Below are 17,719 nucleotides of genomic sequence, written 5' to 3'. Positions count from 1 at the left end.
GAAAAATGCAATAATATATATTTTAAATTTTTTTGACATAAATAATATGCTGTACACACAGAGGGTAATAGTATATTATAGTTAATTAACACTGAACAAATGAAACTTTATTTTTTAAAACTTTTTTTTCAATTGCAGGTGACATACATTATTACACTAACTTTAGGTGTACAACATAGTGATTAGACATTTATATAACTTACAAAGTGATCTCCCAGATAAGTCTAGTACCCATCTGACCCCATACATAGTTATTACAATATTATTGACTATATTTCTATGCTGTACTTTATGTCCCCGTGACTGTTTTTATAACTGGTAAACTTGCACATCTTAATTCCTTCCTCCTTTTCCCCCAATCTCCCTCCCATCTGGCAACTATCAGTTTGTTCTCTGTATCTATGAGTTTGTTTCTGTTTTGTGTTTTTATTGTTTTTTAGATTTCACATGTAAGTGAAATCATATGGTATTTATCTTTCTCTGTCTTCCTTATTTCAATTAGCATAATACCCTCTAGATCCATCCATGTTGTTGCAGATGCCAAGATTTCACTCTATTTATGGCTAATGCTCCATTATAATATAATATATATATATATCTCACATCTTCTTTACCCATTTGTCTATCAGTGGACACTTAGGTTGTGTTTGTATCTTGGCTATTTAAGTGCTGCTACCCCAACTTTTTTTGTTTGTTTGTTTCCGTTTGTGTGAAATATTCTTCTCCATCCCTTTACTTTCAGTCTATATATGTCTCTCAGTCTGAAATGGGTCTCTTGTAGGCAACATATATATGAGCCTTCTTTTCTTATCCATTCTGCCACCCTGTGTATTTAGACTGGAGCATTTTATCTATGTACGTTTAAAGTAATTGTTGAGAGGTATGTAGTTATTGCCCTTTTATTATTGATATTTTTCTCTCTTTTTTTCTTCTGCTGCTGCTTCAAGAAGTACTTGTAATATTTTTTGTAATACTGGTTTGGTGGTGATGAATTTCTTTAGTTTTTTCTTGTCTGGTAAGTTTTTCATCTGTTCTTAGATTCTAAATGATATCTTTGCTAGGTAGAGTAGTCTTGGTTACAGGTCCTTTCTTGTCATCACTTTGACTATTTCATGCCAATTCGTTCTAGCCTACAAAGTTTCTGTTGAGAAATCAGCTGATAGCCCCATGGGAGCTCCCTTGTAGGTAACTAACTCTTTTTCTCTTGCTAGTTTTAAGATTCTCTCTTTGTCTTTAGCCTTTGTAATTTTAGTTATAGAGTGTCTTGATTTGGGGCTCTTTGGGTTCATTTTTGGAACTCTGCATTTCCTGGACTTGTATGTCTATTTCTTTTGCCAGGTTAGAGAAGTTTTTTATCATTCAAATAAGTTTTCTTCAAATAAGCTTTCAATTCCTTACTCTCTCTCTCTCTTATTCTGGTAGCCCTATGATGAAAAATGCTGGTAAGCTTGATATTGTTCCAGAGGCCCCTTAAATTGTGTTCATTTTTTGGATGATTATTATTATTTTGCTGTTTTGATTGGGCATTTTCTGCTACCTTGGGTTTCAAAGCACAGATTCAATCCTCTGCTTCACCTAATATGCTGTTGATACCTTCTAGTGTATTCTGCATTTTAGATACTGTATTTTATATTTCTGAATCTTTTTAATGGTTTTTATGTTCTTTTTTATGCTTATTGTCTTTATTTAAATTCTCACTGAGTTCATCCTTTCTTCCCTAACTTCCTTGAGCATCCATATAACCAGTGTTTTGAACTCTGCATCTGGTAGATCACTTGTCTCCATTTTGTTTAGTTTTATTTCCGGAGTTTTGTTCTCTTTTTTCCTTTGGGACACATTTTTTTGTTTTCTCATTTTGCCTGGCTCTATGTGTTTGTTTCTATGTATAGTGTAAATCTGCCAGTTCTCCCAGTCTTGGTAGAGTGGCCATGTGTAGTAGATATCCTGCGGGGTCCAGTTGCACAGGCTCCCTTGTCACATGAGCCGGGTGCTCTGGGTGTGTTCTTTGTGGAGGTTGTGTGTGTGCACTAGTTGTAGTTGAACTTTGATTGTTGTCAACACAATAATGGGAGGGATATACCCTCAGCCTGCTTGGCTATGAACAGCCATGACTGCAACAGAAAAGCAGTTGTGCAGTGACTGACCCCTATGGAACAGGATTTGTCATAACAGGGCTCCGGTGCCTGCCAAGCCCACTCTTTGGGTGTGTGATGTCAAGGGGTGGTGGGGTGGTGCTGTTGTAGCCTAAAGCTGTCCACTGGGTGTATTGGTCCTGGCACATTTGGGGACGGGCCCAGGTGCAGGCCAAGCTCAGCTGCTGCCTGTGCCCAGCCCAGAGCCGCCTGGTATGAGCTACAAAGTGATATGCAGATTGTTGCCACTAGTGCTGGCCATGGAGGCACCTAGGAGAGGCTAAGCTGCAAACCAGTGCCTGATTTGAGGCCACTTAGCAAGAGTTATGGGGCATGCTGAGGCCAGACACTTATTGCTTGGCATTTATGAAACTTTTAGAGATTTGTAGGTAAGTCCACAGTTCACGAGACAAGCCATTTATGTGGAAAAGCCTCTGGTAGCAGCTTGGGTGGGCTAGCAAATTGGGACTTCTGGGTTGGGGAGCCAAGTATGGGGCTGAGACCCCTACTTCCTCAGGATATCTGAGATATTTTTCCAGTTTCTTGTCAGCCACAACTTGGGAGTTGGGCCTGCTTGTTTCTTTGCCTATTCTACCAGTCTCAATTAGCTTCTTCTGTATATTCTGTTCAGTGAGCCTTCAGGTGGTTGTAGTTTACTTGTAATCTTATTGTGGTTGTGGGAGGAAGTAAGCACAGCATTTACCTACTCCACCATTTTGACCAGAAGTTGAAATTTTCAGTAATCTAATTTTACTACTCTGGACTTCACATTTATTATTTTACATTAAAGAATTTGAATTTAAAATCAGTTCTCAAATGATATTTTCTCTCACTATAAAACAAAATTGCCTGGCTTGAAGCTAGAGTCAAAAGAATGAAAATTTAAAGTCATCAAGTATAATGATAGCTACAAAAAACAATAAAGATAGCTCATTGGAGAGGGTTTTTATTTAAAATGATGTTTTCTGTCAAATTATATAGCCCATCTGTATTAAATCACCCCTCAAAATCAGCCTTCTTTTTTAATGAATTATTTCAAATGTTTTTATTATTTACAAAATTATAACTACACATGTAGATTTTATTAAAACAAGATTATTCTCAGATCAATGGATATTTTATTTTTAAAGTAATGAAAATTTCAAACATTCCTCCAGGTTTTCCAAGTCAGCAATTATATATTATCTTTGAAAATGTTAATCATCAAAAACTAGAAATAATTGTACTATGTTGTGAAAGTTATTATGCAGAAAAAACACTTAAAAATAATTATTTTTATCTGTTATATAATGATTTTAAGTGGTATGTAATAAAAACAGATGGCTGGAGGCAATCAATGTTGATGCTACCCCATAAAATATTAAGGATTCTTGGCCATATACTTCCAAAAACATTAAATAGACTATTTAAAAATATAAGATTTATGTTTTTCATAATTACTTTCAAGAACAAAATTATATCTCTTAGATTATAGAGGTGATTATGTATCAAAAGAAAGTAAAAGTTCATTTAAATGTCATTTTTGTACCATAGGGTTAACTATATAAAAGCCACTTTCATAACCTAGAAAATAGCTCATAGTAGCACTCCAAAAAAAGAATTATGTAGTACTGGTAGGCCCCTCTTTCATGACAGGAAGCATTTCTGATATATTGTTACACTTATGTATTTAAAATATTTATCATTATTGGGGAATTATTTGTCACCAATTGAGTAGGAATGCAATTCAATTAATACTTATTGAGTCCTAAACAATTATAAGGCTTTAAAGAATAAAAAGTGTATTAGGCAAGATATGAAGTTTATCAGAAATGAGAGAAAAATATTTGTTAGTACTACCCCATGGTTTTCTTAAAGTAATGGTAGTAATTTTTGATAAGCATGAGTCTTTGGGCAGCTCAACAATCTGTTCTATTTCTTGGGCCTACCCACAGGAAGAGTTAACCTTCAGCTCCCTTTAACACAACTACCCCTTTAACACCATCCCCACACCACATTTGCATATATGTCTTATACATGTATATGTTTATTTCCCCCTTGTCGGATTTGTTTTTTCTTATTTACCTTTCTGTTGTTACCCTTTCCATAAAAGCAGTAAAAATTCATTTCCAAAGTTGTAGCCTTTAATTTGTTTTCTTCATTTCGAAATATATTCTTAGGTAAATAATCACATGGGATTTTCATAAAAATTTATTGTTAAGAACACATCATAATAGTTTAATAAAAATGGAAGTTTACTTCAAAATGATATTTTCTGTAAGTTTTCATTGTGAGCAATTTAAGGGATGAGCCAGGGTTTTTAAAGATGGCAACCTGTAAATACTTTTTTATCCTGCACAATATTGTATGCAATCAGGAGACAGAAAGCAATTGAGAATGCCTTCCATTAATTCCCCTTTCCTATTCTTGGCTAAGTCTTCCCTATATTTCTACAGGCAACACAGCCTCAGATGTCTAAAGTGGATTTTTAGGAAATTTTAATTGATAGCCTTCAGGTATGGATAATTGAATTTACTAATTTATAGCACTATGTCTGGCAAGTGTATAAATAGCTCGTAAAACTCTAGTCAGAGGAAGCAATTTTCTAATTCAGTAAAAGTCCATTATTATACAGCCCACTTTCACAGCCCTTGACTGCCTCTTTGAGGCCTTTACTGCCCTTCCCTTCCAGCCACCTGGGGGCACAACACACGTGGCCGCTGGTCAGCAGGCCAGGTTTCTTTTCCAGCCCTGGGGTTTGAATGTTGTTCCCCTCTCCATCCCTTTTCCTCTGTATCTCGCATCCGGTGGGTTTAGCTTCACAAACCCAGTGTTTGCTTCTTATTTCTCTCCTGAGTCAGATCAGGGCCTCGTTTCTCAGTGGGGAGAGCAGTAAAACTTAGGTGAACGAGGATGGGAAGGAGTCGCCCTGTGTGCTTCCTCCACCATCACCTCACTGCTCCTGCGGGCTGTTTTCTTACTCGGCGCTGCCCGCCAGCTTCTCCCCTAACACATGCACCAGGCGAGCGTGCGCACAAACGCATCGACCTCTCAGGATGCCTTGTAGGCCTTGTAAACTGCAGTTTCCCACTATCATCCTCTGCCCTTGTTTTTCCTACCTGTCTATGCTATATGTCCTTATGGACAGGGGTGGTGTAGACAAAAGGGCTGGGGCCTTACAGGTTTTTGTGGGGAAAGGCATTTCAGGTTTGGGGGGTAATTTGATGAGTAGTAAAGTATTTGTAATAACACCAAGGAAATCTCAAAATGATTTTGTGTTTGTTTCTAAAATAGGAATGAAGGAAAGAGATTACAGCCCATTTTATACTGAAATCAGACCAAATTGACAATGGCAGTGCAAACTGAAGCAGCCAAGACCTCAGAATTAACTAAGGGCTAAGCCCCTCCAAAGAAAAAGAGAGTTTGGGCTGAGTCTAACTGTAAGAAGATAGGTTAGCAGGATGCTCATTGTCCCATAGCTCTTTATACAACAGCATATAGAATTTTTCCTCCCACGTAGAATCTTTGTCACTATCAGCAAGAACTCCCACCAGGGTCTTAGAGTTAGCATTGTACCTTGTGAAAGAAGGGTTTTGAATATTTAGAATCTGCCAGCTTAACTTGGAACTTTAGCCATCCTCCCCCTGCTTCCACCCCCCAGGAAGCATTGTTATACATGGCACTGTATAGCAGCATGTATTTTCAACATACCATGAATGTTTCTCAGTGCCTAATTAATTTTTAAAAACTTATAGGTGAACCAAAGACAAAATTAGAGCATGCCATATTATTTCTATAATTTCTATTTTCTGTTTTTTTTAATCCAAATTTTAAGAATTTTTTTGTATTATCACTGTAAAATGGTCTCATAAATAAAGTTGTGAGGTTTTCTGTTGGGTTTGTGTTTGTGTGTGGAGTGGGGGGGTTTAAGTCAATTTGTGCAACATGTTCTATGTCATGATACTTTTCAGAATGAAGCTATTTGGAGTGGACCATCTATTGTACCAGATCATCTGGTAGTTTTAAGTTGAAGCAGGTTTGAAAAAACTAAAATGAGAGGACTGGCTTTGTTTTATAGTTTTTAAAATGCAAAATAATGCAACAGTTTACAAATCTAACCCTGCCAATTGCCATCAATTTTACTCATAAGCATAAGGTGACTCTTTAAAAATATAATTTTTGTTGACTTGGGCAGAGTGGCTTATTAATATAACGTGAAATAAGCTTGAATGTTCATTGTTTAAATATTATTTACATTCTCACTTTTAGTTTTATAAATGAATGTGTTTCAGGCATACCTAGTATGAGCAGTTTATTTTAGGGTGTGTTTTTTTAAAATTAATGGAAGTAAAATTTTAAATTGGATTTTCCAAGAATAACAACTATGATATTTTTATCACTGAAATTCTTAAAATTCAGCTTAACCTTTGGAATACATTTAAAAGGCAGTAAACCAATTCCCATAGTGAAAAACTTTTGCCAGCTGTATTATGTAAATGTTCTGGATAATAGTTTCTTTCTTTGACCTTAGTAATTTTCTGCAGAAACCTTGGAGCTTTAAGATTTATTAATCTTCAATGATTTTAAATCATTCATAACTATCCTAATAGCTTGTGTGTTTTTTTACTTTTTGAACTTATAGTGGTAAAACCTCAGTTTTTTAAGAAAATGTATTGAATTTGGGGCTGATTCTTTTTTCGCTATACACACACACACACACATATTGTTAAGGTGAATTTATTGTGACATGCTGCTCTTTATAAGGATCATCTAATGCTGAGAAGTTAAATAAGTCAAATAAATTAATAGAAAATACCCTATTCTGAGACTAAACTGACCATCTTGAGACACAAACAATGTAGTTGAGTTTGTGTTTTCATCTATGGGCCCATCATTTACATTTCTTGATTTTAAAATTTTGGCTAATGCATGTACAGCACCTAGCACAATTCCAGGCATATAGCAAGTACTCATTTTCCCTTCTCCATGGGAGCCTATAATCATAACTATAAGAATAACTTTAACTTTTACTTTGAGACCAGGACTAACAATGAAAAATGAAACTCAATAATAATATTCCATCTGTGCAATAATAGGGGGAAGAAAATGATAAAAAGCCATTTTCAATATGAACTAGAGAATATTATGAACCACTTACATTTATCTTTGTCATTTTCTCTGAAATAACAATTATTCTCCCTAGTTTAAATCTTTTAATGATCTGTAATGGTTGTTGTCTCTTTTATTAGTGCATTTCTTATACAAAACATGTGATACTACTAAAATTTTGAAGGAAAATAACATGCAAAGATATTAAAGCATGATAAAAGGATTGACTATACTCATTAATATTACGAGTAAAATATGGAAGAGATACAAATTTCATATACCCAAATATTTCCAGCTATGGAAAAGCAATTAACCAAGCAAGTCATCTGAAGTGAGTTACCATGGCTCTTATATGTGTGCTCTTATTTAAATTATTATTAAAATTATTGGAAGAAACACACTTTTACTGGCTTGTAGTTTATAAAATGACTAGTATAGATCAAATATATCCAGTGATTTGGTGCAGTATTCTAGCTCCTGAAAATGAGATGGGCCTCTAGATCATCAGAAACCAAAGACAATTTTCCACCTAAAAAGGCGGTGGAGACTGCTCTGGTAGACTGGATTAGATATGTCTGTCACCTATTTTGTAACTGTGGATTACAACAGAATCAATCAACTTTTCTGTGATTTATTTCTCCATTTTTGAGGTGAGCCAAGCAGAAACTATTTTTGAAAAAGTAACATAACAACATAGCCTCACAGTTTTTCTACTATCTATTCTTCTACTTTCCCACCATCCAACAAGCCAGCATAAAATAAATTTGCAATTACTTATGGGCATAGCTGAATGCATGGATAGATCTTTCTTTTCTTCCAATTCCTTACAAACTGTTTTATTTGGTTATTGTACTACTTACTTGGAAAAGACAATGCATGAAATCAATTTTCTGTTGATAACCTTGGCCTCCTGGACAACTTAGAAAAAAAAAAAAATATATATATATATTAATATATATATATATATATATATATATATATTTGATATATATGTATATCAAATGGAGATTATCCATCACTATTTCTTATGGGCTATAACTAACTTGTGGTCTATGATTAAAATTAACTTATAAAATAATTTGGTTGATTACCAAAAAAAATCCCCAAACTATAAGATGCATTTGGTAAGTACTTTATATGGAAACAAGGAATTTATATCTAGTGAAGCCCTTATTATGTTTGCACCTACTTTTAAGGACTGTTTATTACCCCTCCAAAAGCTTTATGTTTAAATCCTAATCCCCAATGTGATGGTACTAGGAAGTGGGGCCTTTGGGAAGTAGTTAGGTCATGATTGTGGAGTTCATGAATAGGCTATGTACCCTTATAAAAGAAACTCTAGAGAGATGATTTTCTCTTCCAACCATGCAAGGACTCAAGGAACAAATAGCCATTGGCAAACCAGGATGCCTCACAAAACTCCTGATCTGCTAGCTTCTTGATCTTGCACTTCTCAGTATCCAGAACTGTGAGAAAGAAACATTTGTTTAATCCACCTAGCTTAATGTTTTTCTTTTAATTGGCTAAGTGAGAGCAGGGAAGATTGGCTAAAAGTCTAACCACATTTATACAGAATGAGTGAGATATAGCCACTTGAAAAAGGAAATCAAAGTGCTGTTACCAAAAAAAGATAGTATGTGATAAAGCAGAGAAATGGGTACAAAAGGTAAAGTACAAACAAACAAACAAATCAAATGTGCACTTCAGCACCTTGTTGAGTATGAATGGAGAAAAACTGAGGTAAGGAGAAGAAAAAATAAATAAGGTCAATAGAATGTTAAAGTGGCCTAATTTGGCTCAATAAATGACATCAGAATGGGCCAAACTTTGTCTTGCTTATAGTCCCCACTTTCCTCTTCCTACACACCCTGCACCATCCCAATTAGTGAACTATTCTCCCCAGTTTACATCAAGTTTATAAGGTGCATGTCAATTCCAGAAGCTATTGGAAGGGAAAGTTTGAGCCAATGTTCATACCCATGAATGAAGGATGGGACTTCTCCCGCCAGCTACCAGCAATCAGACCCTTGGCACACACACTACAGAGCCTGATGTAGTTCTCCCCCAATCTTAGGAAGAGTGTCTCACTCTAGCAACAAGGCCAAGACTAATAATTTTTCTATTTTAAATTTTTAAATTTATGTTTATTGTTGAGAGTATCACCGGTGTCCCATTTTTCTCCCCCAACTGACCCTTCCACTTTGCTCCCACCCCCTTCCCAGGTCATCACCCCGTTATTAACTGTGTCCATGGGTTATGCATATATGCATATAACTTCTTTGGTTAATCTCTTCCCACCCTCTCCCCTCTTCCCTCTTTCCTCTGAAATATGATCATCTGTTGCATGCGTCAATGTCTCTGGATCTATTTAGTTCGTCAGATTCTTTTGTTCATTAGCTTCTTCTTAAAGAAAACTCTTCAACTTTTCCTGAAGTACTGGTCTGGTGGTGATGAGCTCCTTTAGCTTTTCTTATCTGTGAAACTCTTTATTTGACCTTCAATTCTAAATGATAGTTTTGCTGGGTAGAGCAATCTTGGTTGTAGTTCCATGTTTTGCATCACTTTGACTATTTCTTGCCACTCCCTTCTGGCCTGCAAAGTTTCTGTTGAGAAATCAGCTGACAGTGGTATGGGCACTCCTTGGTAGGTAACTAATTGCTTTTCTCTTGCTGCTTTTAAGATTCTCTCTTTGTCTTTAACCTTTGGCGTTTTAATGATGATGTGTCTTGGTGTGGGCCTCTTTGGGTTCCTCTTGTTTGGGATCCTCTGTGCTTCCTGGACTTGTAAGTCTATTTCTTTCCCCAGTAAGGGGAAGTTTTCTGTAATTATTTTTTCAAATAGGTTTTCAATTTCTTCTTCTCTTTCCTCTCCTTCTGGCACCCCAATAATATGAGTGTTGGGCCTCTTGAAGTTGTCCCAGAGGCTCCTTATGCTACCTTCATATTTTTGGATTCTTTTTTCTTTTTGCTCTTCTGTTTGGGTGTTTTTTGTTTCCTCATGTTCCAAATTGCTGATTTGATTCTCAGCGTCCTCTACTTTACTGTTGATTCCCTGTAAATTACTCTTCATTTCAGTTCCTGCAGCCATCATTTCAAATTGGTACTTTATCATGTTATCGATTTTCTCAGTTATTTCCTTAATAGTCTGCTTAAACATCCTTATAAACAAAATTCTGAACTCTGTATCTGTTAGCTTGCTTGGATCTATTTCATTTAGTTCTTTTTCTAGAGATTTCTTCTGTTCTTTCCTTTGTGACATGTTTCTTTGCCTCCACATTTTGCCTGCTTCTAGGTGTTTGTTTCTATGTATTAGGTAGAGCTACTATGTCTCCTGGAATTTGTAGAGTGGCTTTGTGTAGTAGGTGTCCTGTAGGGTCCAGTAGCTCAGCCTCCCCAGTCACCTGAGCTGGGCCTTCTAGGTGCCCCCCGTGTGGGCTGTGTGCACTGTCCTGTTGTAGTTGAGCCTTGGTTGCTGTTGGCATCATTGGGAGGAATTGACCCCCAGGCCAATTGGCTGTGAGGACCAGCTGCAACTACAGCCAAAGAACTGCTGTGCTGGAGACACCCCTATGGAGCAGGATTTACTTCAGTGGAGCTTTGGTGTTCGCCAAGTGCACCCCTTGAGTGTGTCACTCATGGATGTGGTAGGGTTGTAATCCAGCATGGTCAAGTCTGACCACCAGGTGCACTGTCTCTGAGGCCTCCAGGGAGGTGCAAAGTCAGCCTCTGCCAGTGCCTTGCCCAGGGCCACCCAGTACGAGCTACACAGCAAACTGTTGTTGGCTGCTACTTATGCTGAGCTTGGTTTTGTCCAGGAGAGGCCAAGCTATGAGCCAATGCAGCTGCCGCTAAAGCCAGGCCTGAGGCCACTTATCAAGCCGTATGGGGCACGCTGCTGCTTGTTTGAGAGATTTTAGGAAAGTCCTAAGCATGAGGCTTGAGAGGTCACCTGCAGAGAAAAGCCCCTGGAAATGGCCTGGATAAGCCTGCAAGTGGGAAGGGGCGGGGCCTCTGGGAATCATGGGGTGGGGCCAAAGGTGTGAGTCAGGTGCTGGCGATTTAAATATGGCGCCTGCCTACCGGCTGTGTGCCAGGAGGACTCCCCAAAGGAGCAATGGCCTCTGCCAGCTCTTCTGTCTGGGAGGAAGCTGCCCCTCCACCTCTTGCCCCAACTTCAGGCAGGTTAGTTCCTCCCCGAGTGTCCTAGGTCCTTTCCAGCTGCTGCCTGGCACTGGGCTCAGAGGGAATGTGCCTGAGTGAGTCCGTGCGCGGGCCCTTTAAGAGGAGCTGCTGGGGCTCCCGCAGCCTGCGTGACCCTCAGTGACAGCTCCTGCTGGTTTCACAGCCCAGAGTTGTGGGGACGTCTCTTCCCGGCCCTGGAACCCTGGGCTGGGGGGCTGCTGTGGGGCTGGGACCCCTCTCTCCTCCAGAAAACCTCCACCACTGAGATTCCCTCCCGGGTTTAACCCACGGCACTGGCTGTGGGTCCGCAGCTGGGTTTCTGGGATTCAGTCCCCATCCACCCGCGTCACCGCCCCTTCTGCTGGTCTCAGTGCTTCTTCAGTTCCCTGGTTGTAGGGCTTCTGTTCAGCCAGATTTCAGAGGCTCTGAGTGATGGTTGTTCTGTATTTTAGTTGTAATTTTGATGTGGTTTGCAGGTGGTGGTGGGTGCAGCTATTACCTATGCTGCCATCTTGTTTCTCCAGCCTAATAATTTTTCTTAAGGGATATGCCAAGGAGATTCTGTTTATCTGACCAAACAGCAGCTTCTTTCTCTGCTTCCTCAATCTGAGCATTTGAGTAGTGGAGGGGACAGAGCAGACATTTAAGAAAACTGTTGAAAGTGCAGAGATGCACATCATTTTCAAGTGGTAATGTGTGCAATTTTCTCCCCAAATGACCCGTGGGAGTTGATCCTTGATGCTTCCCACCCTCTCCCAGTCTTTGCCTTGGACTCAGTGCCAAATAACCTTAGTGAACTTCGTTCTCTTCACTTGTGATACGAAGGGTTCAAACCCAGTTCCCTCCTTAGGGTTCTCCTTAGGGGAGAGCTCACTGGTGAGCATGCTGAGAATGCACTCGACTGCTTTAGGTTATGAGGCTGGTCCTCAAATGGCTGATGTTCTTTAGACCCAGAATCATAGGATTTAGATTCTTCCCAGCTCTCTCATTGACAAATGTGTGATTTGAGAAGGCGGTACAATCTATTGTTTTAATCTATAGTTTTGCTTTGTAAAATAAAGAAAATTAAGTTTTTAACCATTAAATGAAATAATTCAATAACTATTAAAATCTAATAGTAAGTAAAAGCCACTGAATTTTGATGAAGAGATGAGTACAGTGGCTAAGGGACAGTGTACTTGACAGTGCTATACTTGACAGAAGGATATATGTGGACATTTCATAAGCTACCAGACCTAGGTATCAGTAACAAATGACAAAACAAAAACTCTATAGACAAAAAACAACAATAAAAACAAAAATTATAACTATCACAAAGAAGGCAGCAAATTATTTATTTTAATAATAGGTAACATTTATTGAACATGATGTAGAATTTTTATTTTATTTTTCAACTTACTTTAAAATATTAACATATACCTGAAATCAGGTAGTTTTGAGACTCAGACTCTGTTTGTTAGCTCAGTTATTGCCCATTGTCTGCTGTTTAATTTTTCTCTAAGTAAAATTTACAATTAAGAAAAAACATTATTTTAAATGTGAGTATATGTATTATATATACTTATGTAAAACACTTTTATACACACATATCTATTGGGATCGTGTTCAGTTGCAAATAACAGATAATCATAAGAGTTTTAGGAAATGTGTGTACACTTTTTCTCATAAAACAAGATTTATTAAAGTAAGTACTTGATGATATTATTTTAGCTGCTCAGTGAAATCTTCAGGGTCTCAGGCTGTTTCTACCTTTAACTCCAATGTCCTTAGTATGTTGGATTTTCCCTTATGCAAATCACTTCATGGTCAGAGTATGGCTAATATATCTCAGATATCAAGTCTGGTTCGATGAATAAAGAAATCCCCTCTTTCTGTGTTAGGTCTCAATGGCCAGAACATAGTTATTAGAAGCTGGAAGGGCAGCTAGGAAGGTGGGGAGCTAGATTAGATAACTGTTTCAGACCACTGTGATCCATGTCCTGGTGTATAGTATGTTTGGGCCTGAAACCAAATTATGGTTCTTAACAAAAAAGAATATAGAAAAGAATATCAGGTAGGCAACTAGCAGAATTTTCAATAATGATAATGGGTAAACAAAATTTACTTATTTGAAAGATGCTATGATAAATTGTGATGGATGATAAAGTATTTGAGAAATATGAGGCAGAAAAAGTCCTTCCAAAACAAATTCAATTATTTGTGACAATTCATTTTAATTAATGAAAGATATTTTATATTAGTTTCAGAACCTTCAGCAGGTTCCTCCATGGTGGGGAAAGATTTTAACATAGTCATATTAATAGATTAAAAGATCAACAATATATTAAAATCACTAAATAAATAGACAGCCTTTTTGGTTGTTTTCTTACCTTGACAGATATGGAGAGGGCTAATGTAGAATATCTGTAGTAGCAGAAATGGTTTTTAACTGATAATATACATATTTTCAGGAACAAGAATCATTCTGAACTATACATGTGGGCTTATCCATGTTACATACATTGAGTGATTCTTTACTTTAGTGGACAGACTGCATCTGTTGTTCTATAGTTAGCATATTCTTAGGCTGCCAGAAAGCATCTCATCACTTGGCATGTCTCACATATTAGACAGTGAGAAAGATGGAGTGCAGTTGCTGAAGGACCTATAGACTTAGAGATTGGCAGAAACGACAGCTGAGAACAGTCAGCCACAATGCTTTCTCCATAGCTATAATGAATTAGCAAGGACAGGCATGTTCTGATGACAGGTAAAGATCAAGGGAGAAAAAAGAATTTCCCGATTTCTAATTATTAACTATTTCAGTATGATGTCAGTGAGTGCAACACATGGAAATGCAGGACATTTGAAGATGTAAATAATAGGTAATTGTTGATATAAGTGACGGTAGTTTTGAGTGACCCATTTCGGACTGCTCTGCTTCTTGACTGAATTTAGGAAATTATATGTGCAAGCATTCTGGATGTAATACTTATGTGCACTCAATAAGCTGTATGTTTTCCTTTGGTGTCATTGTTTTCCACTATTATCTTATATTGGCTAGAAAAAATAGATTAAGACTCTTTGCTAAAATATATGAGAAACATTGTTTGGAGAGTAAGGATTTTGATAGTGAATTCAGTTAAAAATACTACTTCTTATAGCATCTTACTGAGGCTGAACCAGCAAATTAGGAGGCAACTGAAACAATGGATTTAGAAACTTCAGAAATGTTGCAATATATAGTTTGCAAATATATTAACTACTGTTTGAGTAAAGGTGTTTGTGTCCCATATATGCACACACACCTAATTCTAAGTGGTCATAGTGGTATAAATAGATTGATGAACTGAAATTTTGAGATTAAAAAAGATTCGAAGAGAACATGATTTTTGTGACTACTACAGATTTTCTATTTCTTCTATCATTAATTCTTTGTCTTGGCTCAACTACCCAAATACATTTGAAAATTAAGGGTTTTAGTAATACCTACTTATATTTTATAGGCATTTTGACTTATACTTCATTATTTCAAGTATAAGAATAAAAAGAACCTCAGGTAAATCTTTGTAATTTAACACAATCATCTTTAAACATTTATCTTTAAATCAATCTTGGGCCCAGTTGGATGGCTCAGTTGGTTGGAGTGTTGCCCCACATACCCGAAAGGTTGTGGGTTAAATTCTGGGTCAGAGCACATACCTAGGTTGTAGGTTTGATCCCTGGTCAGGGTGCATATGGAAAACAACTGATCAATGTTTCTCTCTCTGTCTCTCTTATTTCCTCTCTCTAAAATCAATAAACATATCCTCAGATGAAGATTAAAAAATATTAATCCTGGATAAATTTATACTAGCTTTCTTACCTATAGCCAACTTCTCTTTCATTGGGTTATAATAGCAAATAGACTCAAAATTATTTCTATAATAATAATAACATAATACTTATAATAATAAAAGAAAATACTTAAGTTATTTAAAATCTTGATTTCTAGTCATAAACATCTGCACATTTTCACAGGACAGAGAAATTACTTTGATTTTATGAAGGAAGTAAAACATTAATATTTGTATAGTTTTTTTTTTTCTTTTGTTATATCACCATGCTTATCTAAATCCATAGTAACTTTAAATAACAAAAATATTTTCAAAGCTTGAAGACATACTAAATGAAATAAACCAGTCACAAAAGGGCAAATATTGTATGATTCCACTTACACGAGATACCTAGAGTAGTCAAATTCATAGAGACAGAAAAGTAGTGTGGAGCTTGCCAGAGGCAGGAGGAAAGGGAAAATGTGAAGTAGAAAAAATTCCTGTTGGCCATTCAATGAGACATATTATGACATTTCAGAATTAGCTCAAGTATTACGTACTTTCTGCCTTCATTCTAAATAAAAAATAAATTAAAGAATGCATGTAAAACACTGAGCACAGACCTGGTAGACTATTATCATCTCAGTAAATGTTATATTTTAATATTACCCCAGTCAATGTTTCAGAAGGTCAAAAGAGCAGTGTGAAATCATGCATCTTTTAAATAAGTCGATGAGTATATTTATAACAGAATCATATTACAATGTAAAATATTTTTCAACATTCTTTATTAAGAAACTCTATTATTCTAGGAGGAATTGTTGATAAGGATCTTCGTCACTACCTCAACTTACGATTTCAGAAGGGTTCTGTGGACCATGAACTTCAGCAAATTATTCGTGACAACCTCTACCTCCGCACGGTGCCATGTGAGTACAGCAGGCAATATTATTTTCTATTTTAACAGATAAATGTTCGGCAATATGTCCATTGTTTCAAAGAAAAGTTAAATTCCACTGATTTTTATGATGGGCATTTGGAACAGAAAAATTATTTGAGATATGGAAGTTTTAAATGCAAAGGCTTATAACTGCAGTTGTGTGGTTCATGATGAAGTTGTAACCAGAAAAGACTTGTGATTTTCAAGCTATAACCTTAATTTACTTCTCCAGTTTGTACTGAGAAATATGAATTCTAGTCCAGGGTGTTGGTGATTCAGAATGAGTCCTGATTGGGGTAGAACTCCACACCGGGAATTGGGAGAATGCAAGTTGAATTTGTAAGCTGAAATAGCTATTTTGTGAATAGAGCCTACACAGTAACTCCCAGCTTCATCTTTGGTTTGCAGCAGAGGAATCTCACAACTGAAAAGGAAATTATGAATTGGAAAGTGAGGCTGAATATCCTGTAACTCTTAGAAAGTGATGATGATGAGTGTTGGGCACAAATTTCTTATATGAAACCTATAGAAACCCACAAACAATCCCTGATTATGAACAGGTGCTACTTCAAAAGAGAATTGGTAAAGTGATAAAATTCATAAATCAACTTCTTAGTACCTGCTTCAGCTCATTTAAGAATTTTGTATAACTTTGTGGCAACTCAAGGATTTTTCAAGGCAGGTCCTAGATCTTAGATAGATATCAAAATCTATTTCCTCAAGGTAGAGCCCATGGCCTCCAGATACTTCTCAGTCTCTCCAGAAACTTTGATCTGTGGGGGCTGTATGTATTCCTTTTGTTTTAGTTCTGCTCTAAATGTTAACAAACTCAAAGCTATGGGTTTTGAAAGGTTGATATTTAAAAAAGAAAAACTTTACTGGGATAAATGAAACAAATATGTAAATATAAATAGATAGATATGCATATATATTTTTTTATTTCTGGGATAGAACTAATAGACTATGTAAAATGTATAGATTATAGATGATTAGACTGAAATGCTGATAACAAACAGAAATGAAATGAATAATTCAGCACCCAGCCCTTTTCACCTACACACATCTTAGGAAGATGGACTCTTGCCATTGTTAGCACTGACTGTTCAAAAAAACAGATGTGCCAGGACACCACTATCAAATATTCCTAAATGAGAATGCTTGCTGATTGACATTTTGTCAATCCAAATGCTACTTCTGTTAATGTGTGTTAGTTAAGTAAATAGACTGTTGGACTCTTGCTTTAAAACTGGAAGTTGAGGAAAGTGCATCCTTAAATTTGTAAGTTTGACATTAGAGTGATGGGCAGGAGAAGATGGATTAAAGTAAGTGACTGAACTATTTATAAGGTAATGGGTGGACTCATTTTCAAAGCTGTGATGTTGTCAGCGCAGTCATGTAAATTTATCTTTTGTGGTATGAAAGAAAGGAGATATGAAATGCCAAATAAAGAATCTGGGCACTTTATTATGTTTAAAAGCTGAGGAAAATAGATAAGAGGCTGACATTCAGGAATACTTGTAGTCCTTGCTAAAGTGAGGACATAAATGTCTTAATTAAATATGAAGATAATAGAAGTAAATTTTG

The 17,719-nt window shown here is 36.6% G+C and overlaps 1 protein-coding gene across 1 annotated transcript in view; it reads left to right on the top strand.

Moving 5' to 3' along the window:
* MAGI2 (membrane associated guanylate kinase, WW and PDZ domain containing 2) overlaps positions 1-17,719 on the top strand; it is a 1,282,556-nt gene that overhangs the window by 343,664 nt on the left and 921,173 nt on the right. The window contains exon 2 of the mRNA XM_087821115.1: positions 16,008-16,124. Within this exon, the coding sequence (XP_087677241.1) occupies positions 16,008-16,124 (117 nt within the window). The remainder of the gene's footprint in view (positions 1-16,007; positions 16,125-17,719) is intronic.

This window comes from Miniopterus natalensis, chromosome 10 (assembly GCF_054644295.1).
Source record: "Miniopterus natalensis isolate mMinNat1 chromosome 10, mMinNat1.hap1, whole genome shotgun sequence".
Classification (NCBI taxonomy): Eukaryota; Metazoa; Chordata; class Mammalia; order Chiroptera; family Miniopteridae; genus Miniopterus; species Miniopterus natalensis.
Note: the sequence above shows the minus strand (reverse complement) of the source record. Positions and strands in the feature narration are given on the sequence as shown.